The 22,903-nt window shown below is 45.7% G+C and overlaps 1 protein-coding gene across 1 annotated transcript in view; it reads right to left on the bottom strand.

The window, feature by feature from the left end:
* Positions 1-448: 448 nt before the first annotated feature.
* Positions 449-22,903, bottom strand: part of spag9a (sperm associated antigen 9a) — a 34,487-nt gene continuing 12,032 nt past the window's right edge. The window contains exons 6-29 of the mRNA XM_080009737.1: positions 19,056-19,176; positions 18,311-18,404; positions 18,107-18,228; positions 14,582-14,639; positions 13,736-13,888; positions 13,425-13,476; positions 12,799-12,929; positions 12,359-12,415; positions 9,965-10,132; positions 9,137-9,266; positions 8,516-8,605; positions 8,268-8,384; positions 7,688-7,874; positions 7,370-7,591; positions 6,494-6,704; positions 5,886-5,996; positions 4,901-4,981; positions 4,683-4,750; positions 4,196-4,344; positions 2,900-3,071; positions 2,268-2,381; positions 1,670-1,843; positions 1,115-1,249; positions 449-929 (exon numbers count right to left, since the gene is read on the bottom strand). Coding sequence (XP_079865863.1) covers positions 811-929; positions 1,115-1,249; positions 1,670-1,843; positions 2,268-2,381; positions 2,900-3,071; positions 4,196-4,344; positions 4,683-4,750; positions 4,901-4,981; positions 5,886-5,996; positions 6,494-6,704; positions 7,370-7,591; positions 7,688-7,874; positions 8,268-8,384; positions 8,516-8,605; positions 9,137-9,266; positions 9,965-10,132; positions 12,359-12,415; positions 12,799-12,929; positions 13,425-13,476; positions 13,736-13,888; positions 14,582-14,639; positions 18,107-18,228; positions 18,311-18,404; positions 19,056-19,176 — 3,036 coding nt within the window. The 3' untranslated portion in view covers positions 449-810. The remainder of the gene's footprint in view (positions 930-1,114; positions 1,250-1,669; positions 1,844-2,267; positions 2,382-2,899; positions 3,072-4,195; positions 4,345-4,682; positions 4,751-4,900; positions 4,982-5,885; positions 5,997-6,493; positions 6,705-7,369; positions 7,592-7,687; positions 7,875-8,267; positions 8,385-8,515; positions 8,606-9,136; positions 9,267-9,964; positions 10,133-12,358; positions 12,416-12,798; positions 12,930-13,424; positions 13,477-13,735; positions 13,889-14,581; positions 14,640-18,106; positions 18,229-18,310; positions 18,405-19,055; positions 19,177-22,903) is intronic.

Below are 22,903 nucleotides of genomic sequence, written 5' to 3'. Positions count from 1 at the left end.
ACAGCCATAGATTGATTTTCTGGCCCTTATCCTCTTGGGCACCGCACTATTCAAGTTATTCAACTTTTTGATAGATTTTGGATTTCAATGTATCCTAAAATAGATTTCGATGCCATCAGGGCTCCTTTTTCGAGAGCTCGCGGGAGAGTTTGGTCGGAAAATGCTCGAGGAAAGGGCGGAAAATATGCACGCACGCGCACACACACACACACAGACTGAAGTTGCCTGAAGAAGTCGCTGCCGAGCGTCGCTCCCTCCATGTACACTCACCGGTGGACATCTTACACGCACACACACACACACACACACACACACACACACACACACACACACACACACACACACACACACACACACACACACACACACACACACACACATACACACACATATACACACACACACACACACACACACACACACACACACACACACACACACACACTCCCAAGTGCAGAAAAAACCCATTAAAACCCCAATTTCAGTTGTTTTTAAAGTCGTCCTGTTTCCCTTTGATGGTGTGTGTGACGTCTTCTGCTGATTGGTTTGTTCATAGTCACCTCTCGAGCATCACGTTGCCAAGCAACAACACGTAAACATTTCCTCGGACGGAGTCTTGATCTGAAACACTGGCTAACGCACTTCAAGTTAATCAATAATAATAATAATAATAACAATAATAATAATAATATGATATAAAACAGACTAAAAAGTGTTTTTTTTTTCTCCGTGTCTTTTTCTTCTTCTACAAAGTAGTTAACTACTCGGCTGATACCAGCGCTCCAGAATGACTCGGGCGTTCTGATAGGCTCAGTCCTGGGGGGCGGCGACCTGCCAAACAACCAGGTGACTGCGCTCGGCCTTGGGCGGGGCCGACGGCGGCCGGGCGGCGGGGTCCGAGAAGCCGTCCAGGTCGCTGCCCTCGTCACCTGCGGGATCACACGGGATCACATTAAACCACTTCTCCAGCCGGGTTCCTCCTCCCCCGCATCGCTCCGCCTTCATGCTAATGCTAATGCTAACACCGGCGAGCGTCGCCATCTGGTGACGCTACGTAGGAACCACATGGAAGCCCCCGACGTCCCAGTCAACACGACAGTGACAACCCGCTCACCCATCCTGAAGTCGATGTATCCCTCTCCTCCGCTCATCACCAGGAACGTTCTGGGCTCAGAGCCGGAGTCGGAGGATTCGGACGCAGGGTCGTCTGATCCAGAGTCGGCGCCCCCTGGTGGCGGCATCACCTGACCTGGAGACGAAGAGAGGAAATCATTATCGTTTGGACCGATCTGTCGTTTAGAAACAGCATCCCCCAACACAGAAAAAAGGCATTTGGTATACTTTGGAATAAATGTGAAAATGTCATCCTTACATTCCCTTTTTTTAACGGTATTCTATTATATTAATTACTATTGTTTCAAACTATCTTTCAATCCATTTCTTATGTGGATTTTGTTATTATGATGTTGTTGAGCCTGTTTGCAAAATCCACAGTAAAAATGAGCAAATTACTTATTTTTACTAATTATTAATGCCAAAATAATAATAATAATAATAATAATAATAATAATAATAATAATAATAATAATAATAATTAGAGAGTACAAGTGAGTGACAAGGGTTTTTAGTTTTTCTTGGTTTTAACCCTTGAAGCCTCGTAGCCTCCTACCTGGCACAGAGACGAAGAACTTGACGGCGTCCCGGTGTCCGTGGAAGCAGAGCTGAGCGTGGGCCATGGAGCAGTACGGCACAGCACCGCCCGTCGTGTTCTCCGCTCCGTCGTCGCTGTAGACACGCATGGCGACGCCCGGGCGGTTCGGCACGCCGCCCGCCGCCCTGCTGGCTGAATTACACAGCATATCCTCATATCAGTAACTAGAATGAGGGGCGGTATTTTTTATTCATTTCACGCCACTAGCACAACATGAGCTCATAACAGTCTAATTACAGCCCAATTACAGCCATAAAAACCCCAATTACAGCCCAATAACAGCCTCATTACAGCCAAATTACAGCCTAATAACAGCCCAATTACAGTCCAATTACAGCCCAATTAGTCCAATTACATTCCAATTACAGCCCAATAACAGCCTCATTACAGCCTCATTACAGCCTCATTACAGCCAAATTACAGCCATCTACCTACTAAAGAAGAGCTGACTGTTGACTTTGAACCTTGGAAAACAAAAATTTCGGCAAACAGTTCATTTGCTCCAACTCAACTGATAAAAATGTCCTTAATTCAGTGTAAATTTGGGCGGCGGTACCTTCAGACAGCGGGATGGAGATGATGACGCCGTTCCCCGTTCCGACCCAGAGGCGGCTGCAGGAAACCATGAGCGCCGTGATCCTGACGAAGGAGAAGCCCAGCTTCCCGGTGCCTGGACAGCAGGGGAAAGTGGAGCGCAAGGTTGAAAATCTGCCCAAAATTCAGGCAGAAAAGAAAAAAAAACAAAACAGTGCCAGTCGAGAATGAGGTGAGAAATAACACAAATGTACAACGTCTACTGCACCCATGTGGCTCAGCACGATTTATATAAGTTAATCTACGCTAAGTACAAGTTACAGCATTACAATATTACTAATAATAAAAACATTCAATTAGAAATAAAACGAAATAAATAAAAAACAAGAAAACAACTTAGACAAATAAAAAATGGGTCATTAACAAAAGAATAAAAAATAGATAAGTGAACATGCACTCTTATATTGTGATAACATTTATATCATGATAATAAATATAATGATTATTAAGTTTTCGCACAATGACTTTGTGCAGTGAGTGAGTACAGCTGAGTGTTTCTTTAATCACTCAGACTGTGATGTCACAGGGAATCATTAACCGATCGACGGCTCCAAAACGACAAGATGTGAATATTTTAGAAATGAGTGTGAGCACCGAGCATTTTGCTGACGTAGGGCTCGATGTCCACGTCCTGCAGGTGCTGGAAGGTGTGGGCATGGAAGAGGCGCAGGGTGGAGTCCAGGCGGATGGACACCCAGATGCCGTCGCCCACCCAGGCCAGCTGGCGGACCTGGCTCTCCTTGCGGGGGTGCGCATCGAAGCACTTCTGTTGGCCAAGCAGAGGTAGGTGGCCATGTTGGAAAAACTGATTTCACAGAGGGAAGGACGACTGTTCCATAACAGTCAATAATAATAATAATAATAATAATAATAATAATAATAATAATACGGAACTACTGAAATCTTACAACTGCAGCATGGATGGACTCTATGGACGGATGGACTCTCTATATATATATATATATATATATATATATATATATATATATATATATATATATATATACATACACACACACACACACACACACACACACACACACACACACACACACACACACACACACACACACACACACACACACACACACACACACACACACACACACATATTTATAAATAAAATCTATAATCTATACTTTTACTTCAGAAATTCTAGTTCTCAATGAACATAAATATTACGGAGTAGAAACCATGACAGTTGATTTCATATATTTTACTCGAGCACAAACTTCCGGGGCCGTGGCCTGAGGAGCTGCCCTTGGTCCTGAGGTTCGATGCCATCTGTGGTTCAATGCCAGTTTTGAGCATTTTATGGCGATTCCCTTGAACTTCTAGTTGTTTTGTTCGGTATCTTTTGAGTTTGATAAGAATGATAGAACTGTTTTTGTCAACCTTTGTAACTCCTTTTTGTACAATTTATTTTTTCAAAGTTTCAACAAGTTGCTTTTGGAGTCGTTTTGAAAACCACAGACTGCTGCCCGTTCCGCTACTAATATAATAATATAATAATAATAATATTTATAATAATTAATAATAATATTTATTATTATTATCATTGTTATTATTATTATTATAATAATGTCATAATATTATTTACAGAAAGTCTGGGAGTGACACCCCTTCTAAACGTGCTTCAGTTACCAGCAGCTCTCTGCAGACGGTGATAGCGTCAAACTGCACGGGGCTTTGAGTGCAAATAGCACCAGCGCACAGACGCTGTTTGCATGGCAGTGCAGTTTGGTGCAGTTCGGTGCATTTCACCGTTTGCGGTGCTTTGTGCATTACACGTTCACTTTTTCTGTTATTTGCGCCGGCTTAGCGGCTGCCAAAGCCACGGCATCACTTTGTGAGTTGGGCCCGTCAGTGTTGACGCCGCTCGTCTTGTACCTCTATCCTCATGGCCTTGGGCTGGATGACGTAGATCCTGTTCCTGTAACCGCACCACACCTTGTCGTGCACCATGGTCATGCAGCGGATGGAGTGATGGGGCCGGCCCAGGTCCAGCAGATGGTAGTTGGTCAGATCCCACTGACCGTCTGAAAAGCAGAGGGATTTTAGAACATGCCTCAACTGCTGAAACTATAAAATGATCTAAGATCAGGGAGACCAAATAAAAACGTATTCCATTTGTTATTAAAGTGTTGCCTACTACGCTGATAACAACCTGACATGCACGTCCAGTTATGGACAAAAAAGCTCATTCAATTTAGCTGGAAAAACCATAGCAGTGCAAACAGATCAATATTTGACAAAGCTTTACTTTGGAAACTGTTGTCATCCTGTTTGTATTGTTTGCATTTTAAAGACAAGTCTCAGTTTTATCTCTTGTTGTTGCTGTTCTGTTAAAAAAAAACAAAAAAACAGACAGACTCACCGCTGCCCCTGTGGAAAATGGCCAATGTTCCATCTGCCAGCGCCACCAGGACTCTGCCTTTCACGTGTCTGCGGAACAAGAGTTTAAAACCAGCAACACATTCTTAATACAGGAAGAAGAGGGGCTGAGAGAGGGAGCGGGTGGAGTGGGTGGAGCACAACTCACGCTAAAAGACAAAGACAGGCACAATATGGAGAAGAAAGTTAAAAAGTACTCACACTATGTTGAGGATGGAGTCCTTCAGCTTGATCGCGTGAAGACACTTCCTCCACCGAGCCACAGACGAGTGAACATAGAGACTGGAAAGGAAGGACATTGATTCATTTGAATTTTTTATTCCAAAAAACTAGGGCTGACGAGTCCAGTCATCAGTTGGAAACCAGTCAGTCGACTGAGACTCTTCAAGTGGAGCGGTCGTTTTTTGTTGTTTTTAAACAGTCAGTGTGACTGACAACAACAGGATGAAGCTGACAGAATGCTCAGAGATGACTTTAATGGGGAATCAAATATATATTTTTGTGTGTGTGAACGGGGCGTGGCTCTCTGTGCGCCCCCATCGCAGAGAGCAACACAGAGCTGCCCGGTTCCTCCAAATAAAACAAGTGAAAACAGGGTGGGGGCGGGGCGGGGCACGGAGGGACGGGGCGGGGCACGGAGGGACGGGGAGCGACTCGTACACTCCGTTAAGATTATTTTCGGTGCATGACGCATGGAGAGGGGGCGACAGGGAGAGTCAAAGTGTCCCCGTTACGCACGGCTTGGCTCCATAAGGAGATGTAAAATAAAAGCCAAAATTGGGGGGCCCGCCGCCAACACCCCATCGCACGTGGTCGGAGAGGGAGACAGGTCCACAGGGAGACAACGCACCCAAATCGTTCCCTCTCTCTCAAAATTGTGAGTGGGTTCAGCCCAAACAAAAACATTAAAAACTATAACTTCACGTACAGTTTGATTTCTTTACATCCAATGAATGGAAATCTGCTCTTGTGTTTCAAGATCAAAACTGCAAGGCATGCACTGTTTCATCAGTTCCAGACAGAACAGCAGCTCTGGGATCTTCACAATAAGTTCAACACTTTAGTGAGAAATACAAGCAGAGAAGAAGAAGAGGATGAAGACGAAGAAGAAGACGTTTCTGTGATGCAGCGTTTCTGGTCAGTGTGCATGCATGGCAGCGCCCTCTAGAGGCCTCAGTGTGCTTACCAGCCGTTCTGAGCCCCCAGCCACATGGTGGGGAGGGCGCTGCTCATCCGCAGAATCTCCCCCTCCGACTGATCGTCAGCGAGGGAAGCAGTTCCTTCCTCGTCAGACCCCCTGGAACAGGCCATCCATATTATTCTGTGTTTCACCTTTGACCTCTCGTGTTTCAATTCAACAAAAAAAATCCAAATCTGATCCCATTTATTTCGAAAACGACGGTCCTAGTTGGCACAGACTCTAGAGGGCATCAGGTGTGGCACAAGTCTAGGCTAAATCAAATAATAAATAATAATAAAATGAAGATCTTTCTATATTCTACATCTTTCGAAGATCTAGAATTGTTCAATTTCCTTTTTGTATTTATTGTTTAACTGTTGTTATCTGTGTAATGTTGGTATTATTCATCAGCATATCTGCTGCTTGAACCAAAGAACTACAAATATTTGGTGGAAATGGGATTTGAATTAGATGTTCATAGACACTCGACTATTTCTCAACATTTCTAAAACATTTCCTGAGAAATTCTTAAAATGTCTCATCACTCCTGATGCGTCTGGCTTCCAGGACAGGCCGTCGCGTCTCTGTGTGACGTGTGACGTGGGGGTCGTCACCTGGGCGTGTCCTTGCCGGGGTCGTCGGTGGGTCCCACCCCCAGCGGGTCGGTGAACACGTGCTCGGTGTAGATCCCCGGCTGGTTCTGATCCGAGCCCTGGACCTCCTCTCCGTCCTCGCCCACCCCGGGGCTGGTCTCCGTGGCCTCGGTGGCCTCCTCTGCCGTGGCCACGCCCTCCTCCGTGGGGCTGCTTTCCCTGGAGAGCTCGACTGCGGGAAACAGGAGTCAAACGGCCCAGGGCGGTCGGTTTGAACGGGATTAAATGAAATGAAGCTCAAAGCCGGGATGAGACTGGACTCTGTTGTAGTTCAACCAGTTGTCTCTCCCAGCATCTCCATCTCTCTTATTTTATTCCTCCTGGATTAATGCCACAAAACGCATCACGACCCCGCCTTCATCACATAGATTCCATTTGTATTTCAAAGCAGCATCCTTTTGTGTTTGCATCCCTTGATGGCGACTTAAGCTGAATATATCTGTTTATTATTTGTTATTCCTACTTTTATCAGCGGGGAATTATGAAAAATGCACAAGGATTTGTTCTTTTTTCGATCCCTAATCGATGATACATACCATAATAGGGCTCAACAATTACAATTAGATACGACTTTGCGATGTTGAATAAAGTATACCTCTGTGTGTTTGTGTGTTGCCACCAAGGAAATTGAGTTTTCCTGGTGATTCAAATTATTCTAGTCAAAAATGGTGAAACAATTAAGAATATTTAAATATGTATTATAAATATAAAAGATCATTATAACTCAATTATAAAGTTCTTAAATCCCGGTTACCATTAGCTGCTGCTTGGTTGCTTGGCGACCGCGTGTAAAAGTTAGTGTCTGTACAATCTCAGAATAGCAGAGTCAATCTGTACCTGAGCCAGAGGGGGCGCTGTGCTCGGCCGCTTGGTCGTGGAGCCCGGAGCCGGCCGTCTGGGGGATGGCGGTGGTCCCCTCGACGGCCATGTTGCCGTCACTGCCCGTGGAGCCGACGCTGGCCACACTGCCCGCTAACGACACCCCGTCACCCTGTCCGGCCTCCGTGTCCTGGGGAACCTGGACTTCCTCTCCCGCCGAGTAATCCGTCTCCAACACGCCTGGGGGACAGAAAACACACCAGTCCACAGTGGGTCCACAGCGCGGGTCCACAGCGCGGGTCCAAGGCTAACTACAAAGGTTGGTGGCTCACTGACCTGGCACACTGGCGATGCACAGGACGTGGGTGTTGCAGGCGTAGAAGCTGTCGAGCAGGTCGGAGGGCTGGCTGGCGTCCAGCACCATCACCTTGGTGGAGGAGTGGGTGCTCATGCACACCCACACCCTGCTAGAGACCCCGTCCTGCTGGACCAGCTCCCTCTGCTGCTCGGCCTTCTCCTGGTCCTGGACCACAGGAAAGACCAACAAGAACGACAGTAACGCTTAAAAATTAGTGGAAGGCACAGCTAGTGACTCCAAGCTACACTACACTATCCATCCATCTATCTATACATCATCCCATCCATCCATCCATCATCCCATCCATCCATCCATCCATCTATACATCATCCCATTCATCCATCATCCCATCCATCCATCCATCAATCAATCCATCTATTTATTGTCTTCTTCAATGCCAACATCAATACATGGAAAAAAAAAACAACGGTACTTGCAACGTGCAGGATGTTGTCAAATAATGTACGTCCTGTTGGCTCCGTGAATGGGTGCTGGATTTTCCTGTATCCTGCTTTTCCTCCAGGGATGAATAAAGTCTCTTATCTTATCTGCTCCTACCTTGGTGTCTTGCTCCAACTGGTCCAGGCTGCTCTGGGAGCCCGTCGTCTGCTTGGGGGCCTCAGGGACCTCAGCCGTCCTGCCTCCAGAAAGGTTGACCCCCGCAGCACACCACAGCTGGGAACCAGTAGAGGAGCGGGTAAAATACATCATTTGATTTTCTTCATCTTCACACCTAAATGCACATTTGTGTGAGTGAAGTGTTCAAGGAGGTGGAGACCTCGTCAATGAGAGAAGGAACACTCTACCTTCATAGAAGCATCTTTCTGGTCCAAAGGTCTCAGGTAAACGGGCACTGGGAGGTTGATTTTGTTCTCTGTTTGACCCCCGTTGGCCACCTGACAGGAGACCCCACACAAACATGAACAACACAAACATTTCAAATGTGGTTGATATTAAGAGTAAATAGACGAGAGTGGAGAATGAAAAGATAAAATTGTCTCAGCAATAACAATAAATGCTTAAATAAAGTGCCTTTGTTTATTTTTATGTTCAATAGATATCATTTTTATCTCGAAAATACAGAGCACTATGAAGGACGAGTTACAGTTCGGGTCTGTGGTTTATTACTAAGGGGGTTGGGTTGGCTACGGTACCTTTTTGAGTTCTGAAAACAGGTACAAAATATAACAGTTCATTGCAGGACTGTATTTTATTACTGTGTCACTTCCGCTTCCAAAAACTTAATTTCAAGATTCAAGATTCAAGAGGTTTATTCGTCACATACATATACACACTTTCATACATATATGCAGTGAAATGTAATCAACTCAACAAGGTGAGTTAAAGCAGAGAGGTGATGGTTGTCCCGACAGGTCTCGCTGCCTGGCCGAGGTCATTCATCTCTCTTTGGCACGACACGGCCTCACCTTGTACTTGCTGGGCAGGCTCCAGCCGTGCGCCGTCACGCGCCCGTCCTCCTTCTGCATGTGGGCCTTGACCTGCCGGTACTGCGCCCTCTTCTGCTCCTTCCGGGACGGAGAGCTGCACGGGTCCATCCTGCAGGAGGCAGAAAGAAATGTGATCATTTTGTATCTTATATATCACTGCAACCAGCACTGTGCCTCTACTGACACAAAGTTTGCAGAGCAAACTTTCTGAGACTTTCCACTTTTAACTTTCTGCATTTCCTAAATAGGTTTCTATTCAAGTTTTTGTCCATTTTTACTGTACTACAATCCTACATTTAGAATAGCTTAAAAAATTCTATACAACAATTTTAAGCAAAAAGATAGTAAAGTTAAGTAAGAAAAAAAAGGTGTATATATATATATATATATATATATATATATATATATATATATATATATAAAAACACACTTTAAAAAAAAAAATCTTTAAATTATATAAATATACAAATCAGGGCCTGGGTCTATCTAACTGCTGATTTCCTGATTGTACATTACTATGACTCCACCAGTACTATTTATTTGTAAATAATAATCAGGATCTGCATGAGCATCGTCTACAGAAGATGAAAGGTTCAGCAGTATTATAGACTCTCTTTTATCAGGACACTGGATATGACAAGTACAAGTACGTTTCAGAGCAAGTACTTCTATACTATTCCTTAAATAGAAATGTCAATGTGGACTCATGTTGTGTCAGGGTGTTTAAGGTATTGAAGCTGAAAGGTCAGAGTACTTCTTTGAGCACTGCCTAGAACTGCACTTTTTTATTGACAAGACGTGACTCACTCCTCGTTGAGGAAGTCGAAGGTCTTGGACTTCTCTGTGGGGAACTGGGAAAAGGTGCTGCTCCTCTTCACCAGGCTGCCCGGGGAGTTGTACTTCATGTTGGACGGGGGCTCCGCCTTCTTAAGGGCAGGAGAACTGGAGGAGGAGGAGCTAAACAGTCTGCTAAAGCTGCAGGGAGGGCAGGGTCAAAGGAAGCCACAGAGGAGGAGACGGGAGATGGGAGGAGCGGGGAGGGAAGAGGGGAGAGCAAGGGAGGGGTCACTATCCAACAACCACAGGTAATCCAGCGATACCGCTCAGTGTGCGCTGGAGCACGGCATGCTGGGAGGCAGAGGGCGGAGCCAGGCACTAGCGGAAGAATCTAATCGGGAATAAGGAAAGAACAACAACAACCAATGTCTCTCTCTCTCTCATGTTGAGGAAATGCACAGGCTACTATGTGTGGCTCCCGAGTCATACAATATTATAGTGAAAGATAGTCGTTTAAATAACACTTTTTCACCATGGATTTCATTCAAATATTAATAATTAATATGCTGTAATAACAAGCTGAATCACGGTGTTGAAAATCCTTCCCCGGGCAAAAGTTAAATCTGCCACCACTGACACCACCTCACTTAAACAACTTCAAACTATTGAATTGGCATCACAGCACCTGGTCGTTTGTGTATTCCTGTTGTTCCTAGTGATGACATCTGAAGGGAATTCACTATTTCCTGCCGTCCCTTTCTCTCGTTTGTGGCTCTTCTCAAGCTAGGGCCACATTACGTGATTTTCAAGGACGATTTGGCAACAATTTGAGATGGGGCTGAGTCGTGGTGGTCAAGGGTGGTTCACATTGTTCAGGGTGGTACAGAGTAGTCCAGGGTGGTACAGGGTGGTACGGGGTGGTTCACATGGTCCAGGGTGGTACAGAGTAGTCGCGCTGTAGAACTGTAGCTGTCATCGATATGTGTGTATGACTGAAAGACTCAAATCTGTCTCTTTACGATTCCAATCATCCAGGTCAGGATTCAAACATGTTTTATGTTTTATTTTTATTAGGGCTCGTCTTTCCCAAATCCTTTGGTGTGTGTGCGTCAAAACCTCAAATCACAAAAGAAATTCTCAACAGCCAATGGGATTGTGCGCCTGCAGGATGCCCACGCCAAAGAAAGCAGGAAGTGGGCGAGTGGTGACTTCTCAAATGGAGGAGCGATTTGTGGAATGGCGTAGACTCAAGAGGCTCTGAACCACAACCACAGCGGCGACCTGTACGGCGGCCATCTTTGTTTCGATGTCAGAACATTGCGAGATATTCGCCCCTCGCGAGAAACCCGCAGGAATTCTGGAGAGTTCCGGAGCGCTGCAAAACTGCGTCCGTCCGTTCTGTCTTCAGATCCGTGCCCCTCAGAGACGGCAGTTGTTATGTGCGTGCGCAGAAGAGACTGAAAATCTGCAAAACCTGTCGTCAAACGTGCGCTGACACAGCTGTTCACTGTCGTTCACGATTGAAATAATCATGTGACGTCGGTCGAAAGCTTTGATTACCAAGAGATTTAAGGTGGCTCTGAAGCAGCTCCAGCACCACTGTGCAGGCCGTGCTCGGCTACGCCTGGAAGCTCCGCCAGCCACCCGGCACGCCTGGTGGAGTTCCTCCACCCCCAGCGAGCATGAGGCACCATAAGACACGTAATTTGTTTCGGGACCGAGGGAAAAGTCTTTTGACTTGCGCCTCCACCAAGGCATTCCTTCACACGTCGCTGCCACTAGTTCTTTGAGGAGACTGCGTTTGCCGGCCACCAAGGGAGAATTCTCCGGTTACACCTCCGCGACCTGAGTTCCTTCTGGTTACTCTGTGATTGAATTCCTCTGCAATCAATTGAATTTCCTTATTTTTCGAATGACGTAAAAGGAAGTAGACAAACTATGCTGAGCTCTGGCGAGCATGTACTGTATGCTGACGGCACCGTTGTCTCCCTGTGCGGCCGTCCACATGCAGGTAGAGTCGGAGCAGATCAACCAGGAGACACGGCAGGCTGAGACGGAGAGCCCGGGGAGGGGGTGGATGGAGGTCCAGGGCTCCGTGCAAAACAACAAACATCACGGATGTGGGAACGCCAAGGGCGTGTCCGGTGGTATAAATGGAAGGTTGAGAGTAGGGGCTGGGCTGGGTGAGGGGTGAGGGGTGAGGGGTGGTGGTGGTGGTGGTGGTGGGGATTTAGTAAACCGTCATTACCTAACGCTGCCAATTCAACAGAACGGGAAGAAAAGATACGGCATTTGAGGATTTTCAGGAGGAATTCAATTTGCGTCTGGAATTTTTTTAAATTAAGAGACAGAAAGTCCGGCACATCCAACCAACACACCACAGGACACTCAAACAGGAAGTGGTGAATTTTAAGAAGGGCTTACAACTGCCAGATGCTGGATTTCTTCTTCTCTGTGAGGGTGGGGTTTTCCCTGGAGGCCCTGAGGAAGGAGGACAACGACAACATGACTTCACATCATTTTTCCTGAGCAGAAGCAGGATTGAGGTGGAGCTTGCAGAGGATTTTGGGGCTTTTCTGCTATTTGTCCACACGTCTCCATTGAAGCAGATGAATTCCTCTTATAACATCATCATCAAGACATCATTAGGGTCATTCGGCTTCCCTTGGCATATTGTAGATGGATAGAAGATGCTTTAAACTATTTTTAAACTTTTTTAAATTATGTCTCAAGATTCTGAATGAATTTAGTCAATGTGGTGGATTTTATAAATAATTATGTTATTATTATACAATAAGACAAGAACACATCCTTGCTTTTAATGAAAACAGCTGAAAATAAACTAGAAAAAAAAAGCTCCTCACCTGATCATCTCCGTCCACCGCACCGCCTCCTGCAGCTCCATCAGCCGCTCCTTGTACTGGTTCCTCTCCATCAGGACCCGGGCCATCTCCACCCGGGTGAAGCGTTTCCTGTGGGCCGTGGGAACGTCGCTCTGGGGCGCAAATCGTAAGTAACATAAAAGGTTTCATCCAAAGGCGCTTTTTCCATTTGTGGAATTTGACAGTTGACGACAGAATAAAAAGCATCGGGTGAAGGGTCAGAAAAAGGAAATAAAAACAAATGATAGCCTAAAGTGTAACGACAGATCAGACATGACAGGATACACGTACAGAATCCTATAGAACACGAAGCGTTATTGTCTTTTTGCTCTATAAGGTACTTCAAGTGGTCATCTCATATGAGATACTTTGTCTAGTGCATGTGCTCCTCTATGCCGTTTAGATTTTTGGTGGCGGGGTCCGCCACACGCAACAAGTGTAAGGCAGCCGTGGTTAATTAGCTGAAGCAGCGTGTCTGGTTGCTGTCAGGAAGCTGTCCATACGGACGAACATTGAGAAACAGTGAAGACGAGGGTAGACCCGCGTGTTGAAAAGAGCAGCGCAGTTTAAAAGGGAATGCTGGGGGTGGCAGCCACACTCCAACTCACATCTTCTTCATCTTTAGACTTCTGCTTCACTTCCTCCATCTCCAGTCGAAGTCTGAAAGAAATCAATGATTCATAGAAGCATCGTTACTACGGAGGAGTCCATGTGTCCGCCTGATGCCACGTTAAAGCAGATCAGACCTAGTCTCATATCACGATGGCAACATGATAGTGGTCGCATACGTCTTTAACTTCACGACCATGATCACATCACTTCTAAAATTCCATAAATTGTCTTTCTACAGAGTGATGACCATGAGGCGTAGGGATGGCGTTCCACTGTAGCGCCCCCCATCGTTCTCTTGTCGTTGCACCTCTTCATCTCCTCGTCCAGCTCCTTGTTCTTGTCCTCCAGCTTGGTCTTGGCCAGCAGCAGGGCCTGGAGCTCCCCCTGCAGGACCTCCTTCTCACAGGTCAGCTCGTCCACTCGCGCTATCAGGTCGTTCTTCACCACGTTCAGGGCGTTCCTGCGGGGGAGAAAAGGTCAGTGACACAAAAAGAAAACAAAAAAAACTATCCTTCTGGACACAAGGCGGTCCTGAAGCCCAGCTTAACGTTCTGGAACGAAAGACTTTCAGATTAAAGGAGGGAAATTCTTACCCCATGGTAGAAAGAGATGTCTGAAATAATGCTGATAAATAACAACATCACAGCGTTTCCCCCTGCACTGACTTTAACAGGCGGTGCGTCCACTAATCATGAATATCTGCCCCTATGCCCGCTTACCCACCCTTCAACAGAGAAAACGTCCTTTTGCGACGCTGCACAATACTCAGTTCTGATTGGTCAGTAGTGCCAGTGGATCGGTCAGTTATTTCTGAATAACGACTGCTGTCTGTTAATAATGACCGTTGCCACGGGCAACCACTTCTCCACCTGGTTTCACCTCCCCGGTATCATCTGCCGACGAGCCACGACTTACACTGGCTAGTGGCGCCATCTGGTGACACCGCATGGGAACTACAATGGAAGACTCAAGTCTCATTATTCCCTGAAGGGGGGTTGCCCATGATGACTTACTGAGGAACTTATGCTACGACAGCGGCATAAAACAGTCAGAAAATACTATTTCATTGTTAATCACAATCATTTGGACGGCAATGAATGGCGTACTATAATGTATGGATGGTCACAGAGCCAGGGACCGCAGCAGTACTCACTTTGTCTCGAGCAGCTGTGTGTTCTCCTGAATCAGATTCTCAACTTCCCGTCCCATACCTTCACAGGAATATGAAATTGTTTTCTCAACATGTTTATCAAAAATGACCCGAACCCAAACAATATGTAGACGACAAAAAGTGCAACAGGTTTATAGGAGGAGTGAAGAGAGAAAACTCAAAATTTGAAGTACGTACTTGTATGCTACACAGCACAGCACGGTCTAGGGCTGATTCTCTGACTATTCAATTCTATGCTTTCCATTTCTCAATCGATTTGAAACTTGTAATACCGATACTTTCTTTGGGAGTTATGCAACCATTTCCACGAATGAATTGAAATGTTAAAATTCAATATTAGAAGGAAATTTCTACGTTAAGCAATCGGCAATTTTCATGGTGTGTAAAATTGGTATCGATGTAGAATGGTATCGCAAGCCATCTTGTCAACATGGTATCAGATCGATATTGAATGGAAAGACGACGCTCAGCCCCAGAAGCGACCACGGCACATACCCCCACAGAACACGGCACATGACGGACAGCGGGGGGGGCGGGGGGGGTGGAGGACAATGGGAGAAGATCTTACCAAGCAAACTAAGGTCTGAGCAAACCATGCAATCCATGTCAAGCAGAGAGAGAGAAAGACAGAGAGACAGAGAGAGAGAGGGTGAGACAGTGGAATGGAGAGAGCCAGCTCAGCCGTTGGCTCCATGAGCGATGGAGAGCAGAAGCTACTGGATCTGAGATCAAATACATGTGACGGAGCAGCAAGGAAGGAAAATAAAAATGACAAGACGGAACAAAAATATAGATCAAAGCTGAAAAAGAAAGAAGAATTAGGCCACGTCCGTGCCCAAGAAGCCTCCACACGTTATTCTAACTCCAAAAAAAGAATTTTACTACGCCCTTCAGATGTCCTTCAATGTCTACGCAACTGTGAGTTTTGAGCGTTAGTCACGAGCGTAGGCGTAGATTTCGGGTGGGGGCGGCAGGGGATACGTCTCCTCAATATTTAAAACAAGTGCATTTGGCCCCTCCAATAAAAACACTGGTGCCTGAATGTTGTGTTTTCCTTTACATAAATAAAATAATTTCCACCATCAATTGATGCAGAAAAGGCACAAATGTGTGCATAACAATTCCGCAGAATGCAGGAAATGAAGTGTTTGACGCTCAAAATCTCCTGGGGGACGATCCCCCCGCACCCCCGTTTAAAGTGCCCCCCCCGCTGTACAAACGGAAACTACGCCACTGGTCACGAGGTGGCGGAAAATCTACCGTGCATCACCTGAATCGGAATAAAACAAAGAAAGAAAAAAAGAGCTACTATGAAGTGTAGGAATGAGAGCATGTGGGAGGAGGTGCGGAGCATCGACTCGAGGTCAATAAAAGGTCAATAAAAATGCAGTAAAAAAAAAAAACTAAAAAAAAAACAGGTCAATTGGGAAAGGTCTGAGGTCATACACACCAGAGTACTCCACTGGGATTATGGGTACAAGCCAGAGGATGAGACAGAGGAGAGAGAGAGGAGGGTTAACATGGGCAGGAGGCTGACAGAGCATTAGAATAACAGCTTGTCCTGAGCTTGGATCTCAGCATTGCAGCAAACACAAGCTGCTGGAACTCATTTTCATTTCTACTGAAACCTGTTCAGGTCATTTTCTAAGCAGAAGTCAAACATCTGGAAATGTCTGGAAACATCTCCATGTTAGAATGACTTTAGAACGGGCGACGGTGGCGGAGGTGGTAGAGCGGGTCGTCCAGAGGGTAATCAGAGGGTTCCTGGTTCGATGCCCCCTTCCTCCTGGCAGCACGTCGAAGTGTCCTTGAGCCAGACACTGAGCCCTGAAGTGCTCTGGATGAGCTGGTGGCACCTTGCACGGTTGTCGCTGCCATCGATGTGTGTGTGAATGGGTGAATGTTAAGCGTGTATTGTAAAGTGCTTTGAGTGGTCGCGCCACTGGAAAAGCGCTGTATAAAATGCAGTCCATGTGTCCTGATGCATGTTGGGCTGGAGGGAGATTCAATAACAGCACGGCCATCCATCTATTGATCATCCATCTCTCTAGAACACATGATTTGATGGGAGTGCAAGGGAACATGTACCGCGCACTTAAGCAAATATATTCCACTGAATACATACTTAAAACATTTTGAATGGTTTTCACCATATTTTTAGATTATTTTTCTTTTGACTTGTTCTACAATGTGGTGACTGGCTCTGTGTACAGAAGTTCCAGCATCAATATCTGCTCCCATGCTGTTGTGTTGTTCTTATGACAGTAACATCCTTGAACCCGACAACATCTTTCTCATCTCTATTTATTCACCAAAGGAGGGTTTTCATCTATTCCCCAATTTAACCTGAGGAATCCCCCAAGTGACAAAGCTGAGTCCAAATGAAGGAAATGGCTGCAGAGGTCATCGCTAACAGACCAAGGTCACCCAACGCTTTATGTCCGTTTGTGAGGAGATTCAAAGTGAGAAACGGACGCTAGGGAAATACATTTCTTATATTTAGGACATATGGTTGGACATAAGAGTTAGGGGTGGTCTGAGAACAACGTATTTCACAGCATTTAAAATATATTGTGACCCACTATATAATCAAAACGAATAAATATAATCCACATTACTAAGGCTCATACCTGTCCTTGCTGGGGAAACATTATAATTAGAGGAAACAGGAGTGGCTCTGTGCAACGCTGTGCCACCCTGCTTTGAAGGGACACTAGAGCTGTCAAACGACGTTTCGTTATTGAATGCTATTCAAATTGTAAAAAAAAAAAAAAAAAAAAAGGACGTTCAGACCAAGCCACCGACCATCACCACCAGCGATGGAATAACCTTGAGTGCAGACATTTCCAACCACGGGTCCGCGGTGCATTAGCCACCGGAACGTGAGAAAGTGGGTGGGGATTTTTTCAGAAGCGATCTGCGGCGCAGGCGGAGCAGCAGCAGGAAACGGAGTAAATTAAATACATCTAGAATAAAAACACACTGATTTATTTGCTTGGTTTGGAGAAAAGATCACTCTGAGCTGTTGGTAATGGAAGCGTGCTTAACCCATAACGTTGTACAAAGATTTTTTCATAAGGAATATTTAAACGTGATTTTCTGCCAATGTAGACAGCCCTAAGGGGCACTTCAGTTTTTAGGGGAATTCACCTTTCTGTGCATCTTGCCCAGATTCAGAGGAGAAGGTTGATACCAATGTCATCCCTGTGTGTCCAGAACCAAGATAATCACCGGCTGCAATGTGAAGCGCTTAAATAACTGATTCTGTGACAAATTGTAACCTGTAGTTCCCTCATTTCACAGAAGCTAGGCTAGCTGATCCCCTCCGCGGCTCAATGCATATTGAGCTAACATAGCTAGCATGCAGCCCGTCGCAATCTCAGTATGGGTCACACAGGGGTCAGGCGTCTCATCTGAATCTGGGTAAGATGAACAAAAGGGTCACGTCCCACCAAAAAAACAGTCAGTCCCATTACCGCTAAATTGTTGAGACGAGGCGTCGCTCACCTAGAAGGTCGGCGCCCTCGTCCACGTCTCCGATGAGCCCCGTGCCCGCAGACGACAGCTCCTCGAACAGGGAATCCGTGTTGCGGTCGAACGCCATGTTCTCGATGCCTTTGGTGGGCGTGCTGTGAGAGAAACGGAGAGTGAGCGCGTCAGCGTGAGCGCCACTCCCAGCGCGTACCTCCCTCCCCCTCCTCTGGGCCGTGCCTGGAGGCCTTGTACCCGCTCAGCTCCATGTCCAGCTCTGGGGTGGACTCGATGATGTCCTGGACGTCCGAGCTCTCCTCCTTCTCCGCCGAACCTGCACAGCGGGAGACAAAGGCAAGAAGAGGGCGGAGCGTGAGGAAAAGCCCAGAGACAGGCGTGTCCTTTCAGAGGGTTGGAGACGTCAGCGAGGCTCACCACGCCATGACACATCCATCAACGGACGCTCAAATCCAAATTTGCACATTTTATACATGATGTCAATTGCTGCCAACTTTCCAGAAATACAATATTTCAATTGTGACATTTAAGGTTTAGGTTTATTTATTTTTTATTGTGTGTGTCATTAGCTTGACTGTATTTTGTCCGTTTTTTTATTGCTCATTGTTATTTTCTCCTGGTTTATTGTTCGGTTTATTTTTACTGTTTGTTGTTCATTTTGTGTTTGTCTGTATGTTTTTAAAATGTTAGATCTTCTAGATCATTTTCAGCAAATATTTAGGTTTATTGCACATTGCCATATTCCCTTTTTATTCTTATGACTTTATTGTTATTGAATTTTTTTTAGATGAGCTGATGTGACACTACAATTTCCCTCTGTGTATAAAAACACACACACACACACACACACACACACACACACACACACACACTCTAAAACCTTTAAATGGATTCAGACATTACAACCATCGACTGTGGTCACTGTGTTGTTTGTGTTGTGACATCACAGTCGTGCTTGATGACCTACCCACGGATATGGACCTGGTCCCGGGTGCAGCCTGGACCTCCGTGCTCTTGCTGCCGCCGTCCCCCCGCTCCATGTCCAATGCCGTGGTGGACATGGGCGTGGCCAAGTCCGACAGCTCTTCCTGAGAACGACACCATCCAAAAAAAAATCAGAGATTCCGAATGTCTGGAGGACAAGTGCGGAGCCCTGAGGAAGCAGGGCCGAGACGCAGACAGGAACAGGGACGACAAGGTGAAACAAAGAAAGAGGAAGAAGAGTTTCATCAAAAAACGCTTGGTGGGATCACGTCAAAATTGGAACGAAATTGAGGAAAAAACAAGCATATCACTTTAATGTACAGCAAACAAAAAAGAGACAAGGTTCAGACTGCCTGCTCACTTATAAAAAAGGTTATCAAGCGTTGTCAGGCACATAACTCAGCTTTTTGTTTTGCAAAGTCAAATTAACATAGCTCCGAAGCTCTTCTGGAGCAAGCCAAGAAACATAGGAAGTGGTTCTCAACTTGGGGCCCGGGGACCACCTAGGGGTCCTTCAAGAGGTTCTCAGAGGGTCCCCGCAAGAAAGATGAAGAGTTCAGCTTCAGCGTTACTTCATTTCCAAGATGTCAGCACCGAGAAAGTCAGATCGTCAACTTCTGGATTGTGGTTTCACTGTCATCTCCCTGGCCAGTCAGACGTGACAACACTAATCTGCTCTGGATCCCATCAAACGGGGTCCGTGGGCACGAGCATCAAACTGAGGCTCCTTTTACAAATCTGGAGCTCAGCAAAAGGCAGGACAAACGGTGTTGAATGTAACGTGCGATATGAACGAATACCACAATGAAAAAAGGATGGAAAGAAAAAATAGAGAAATACTCAGAGAAAGGAGAAACACAAAGAAACACACGAGGCTTCACACGAGGTCAACGGGACCGCCGACACAAATTGGGCAGAGGCCATTCTTCTCTACGACACAGCACAAGGAATAAAAATACAAAACACGAAAACAAAATAAATAAATTAATTAATTAATCTAGATTGGGCTGGATGCTACGTCTCTACAAAGATGAGGAGGGCGTCACATGGAGGAAAATGAGGCCAAGCTACAAGCGCGAGGGAAGCGCTAATTCATGCAGTTTCACCAAAATAAAAACACACAGAGGCCAGACGCAACCACACATCTGGAAACATCCCATGACAGGCTGCAGAAACTCACAAGTGGGGAGTGATGCAAAAGTGGCATTTTTTTTTCTCCCCATTATGAAACTTATATCATTATCGGCACAAATGGCGAAAAAGCAAGGACCGAAACAAACCCTACATAGGTGCACCAACGTGGAGGCTCCAAGCTGCCGTCACACGTGGCTGCGTTCTGGGATGTGACGCCTGCAGACGGGACGTGAGCTCCCTTGCAGTACCACACGCTGCCGCTAGGGGCGCTGTAGCAGCACTAACAACAGGAAACTGTCAGAGAGATTCCAAAATGTCTCATATCCATCATATTCATTTTCTGTTTTCAGTTTATTAAGTTTATCCCTTATATAAAAAAACCCCCAAAAAAGCAATCTCTTACACTCATCATGGTCGTTGGATTTGTAATTGATTTACACATTAATTTTAAAACGGTTCAGTCCATTTATTATTTGATTTTTCTTCGGTACGACAATTACAACACTCCTCAACGGTGGACATTTTGTTTGTGATTGTTGGGCTTGTCGTTCTACAATGCAGATCGGATTTTTCCTCCACTGCCCGCTGGTGGAGTCAGGTGCATTACCTCCACGTTTACTGTGTAGAACCAGACCCTGCGTTTGCGTACTGACGTAGGGCTTGTTTCGGCTTCCGTTTCAGTTACTTTAGATAATAAAAAATTAAAATGAAAAAATCCCTTCTTTTTAAAAATGTGGTTGCATGCAGCTGGAGTCGTACGTGAAACAGAGTTTTTTTAAAAAGGCCCTAGAGAGACGACATGGCACCGGAGGACAGGACTCAAGCCCACGCGACACACAGGCGGCGTGCACGGGCACGTGCTGCCGCTGGTCCAGCTACCTTGCAGTCCTCTGCCAGCGAACTCCCCCAAGGAGCGTCCTGCGACCTCTTACCCTCCCTCCTCTGTGAGGGCTCGTCACACTGCTTAGGGGGAGAGAGTCACAGTGAAGTGCACGTCGGTGTGTGTGTGTGTGTGTGTGTGTGTGTGTGTGTGTGTGTGTGTGTGTGTGTGTGTTTGGCTGATGTCAAATTGTAATAAAATAATGGAAGCAAAAATCATACAGAGGGACCCTTATCTGCATTTTATAGGGCTGGGTTGAAAAAAAACAAAAAAAAACAGAGGAAAATTTGTACTGTTTCAAATTCTAAACAGATTTGAAAACCTTAATATCAAAACTTGCTTTGGAGGTTACTCAACAATTAAATCAAATACCCTCAGTCACAAATGAATTGAAATATTTAATTTCTGTATTAGACAGAATTTGTTCCGTGAAATATATTTTGGTGTAACTGACAAGTTTCATTATGTAAAGAAGGTCAATAGACGGACGGATGAGCCATCGCATCGACATGGGATTGAATCGATATCAAATAGAATTGTGAGCTCCTTTCCCAAAATTCAGCCCTCACATTTTAAATACCAAACACTGATAAAAATACCTACAGTAGTTCGTAAAAGGGACTTTTTTTATTTTGCACATTTGCGAGATCACTCCATTAAGGTCCCTGTGTATGAACAACAACCATCCCAGCGCTGAAAGCAATGGAGCTGCTGCATGAGGTGATGAGGGCCGGTCCACCTTTTAAAGGTGCATTCCGTAAATTAGCGACTTGTTCAACCTGAAAACCCTGCGCGTCCAGGTCCCTGGTGTTGAACAAGCCTTCTGCACTGACAGCCAATCAGATCCCAGAGTCTCTTCCTCCTTCAGCGATGGGCTGCGAGCCACCGTGCACTGTTCCACAGAGCTCACGTCCCAGTTTTAACAGGAAAAGCTGAAATGACGCCGTGGCCCCGAGGGCCCAGAGCCGGGGCCACGCTAACAGAAGCAGCGGAGCCACCTCATGTTTCCGGCTCCGTTTAAAGCAGAGAGCAGCTCAAATGAGTCTTCATAATTGTTTGTATTTGGTGTCTTTTAGAAGCTGAATTGAAGGTAAAACTTCAGCAGTAGTATTTAAGAAACTAAACTGGTCATTCATTTAGGTCTGTTGAGCAAAGGCCTGAATATAAAAACAACACATCTATAACAGTGGAATACTCTATGTCATGTCCTTCTGGGGATCAATAAAGTATCCATCCATCCATCCATCCATCATCTATCCATCCATCCATCCATCATCTATCCATCCATCCACCCATCATCTATCCATCCATCATCTATCCATCCATCCATCGTCTATCCATCCATCCATCATCTATCCATCCATCCATCCACCCATAATCTATCCATCCATCCATCCATCCATCATCTATCCATCCATCCATCCATCCATCCATCATCTATCCATCCATCCATCCATCCATCCATCCATCATCTATCCATCCATCCATCCATCATCTATCCATCCATCCATCCATCCATCATCTATCCATCCATCCATCCATCATCTATCCATCCATCAATCCATCCATACATCATCTATCCATCCATCCATCCATCCATCCATCCTCCCATCCATCCATCATCTATCCATCCATACATCATCTATCCATCCAGCCATCATCTATCCATACATCCATCCATCCATCCATCCATCATCTATCCATCCATCCATCCATCCATCCATCATCTATCCATCCATCCATCCATCATCTATTGATTCATCCATCCATCCATCATCCATCCTTCCATCCTTCCATCCGTCCATCCGTCCATCACT

This window comes from Zeus faber (genome assembly GCF_960531495.2).
Source record: "Zeus faber genome assembly, chromosome: 11".
NCBI classification, from domain to species: Eukaryota; Metazoa; Chordata; class Actinopteri; order Zeiformes; family Zeidae; genus Zeus; species Zeus faber.
The sequence above is the reverse complement of the archived record's forward strand: the minus strand, read 5'-3'. Positions and strand labels throughout refer to the sequence as shown.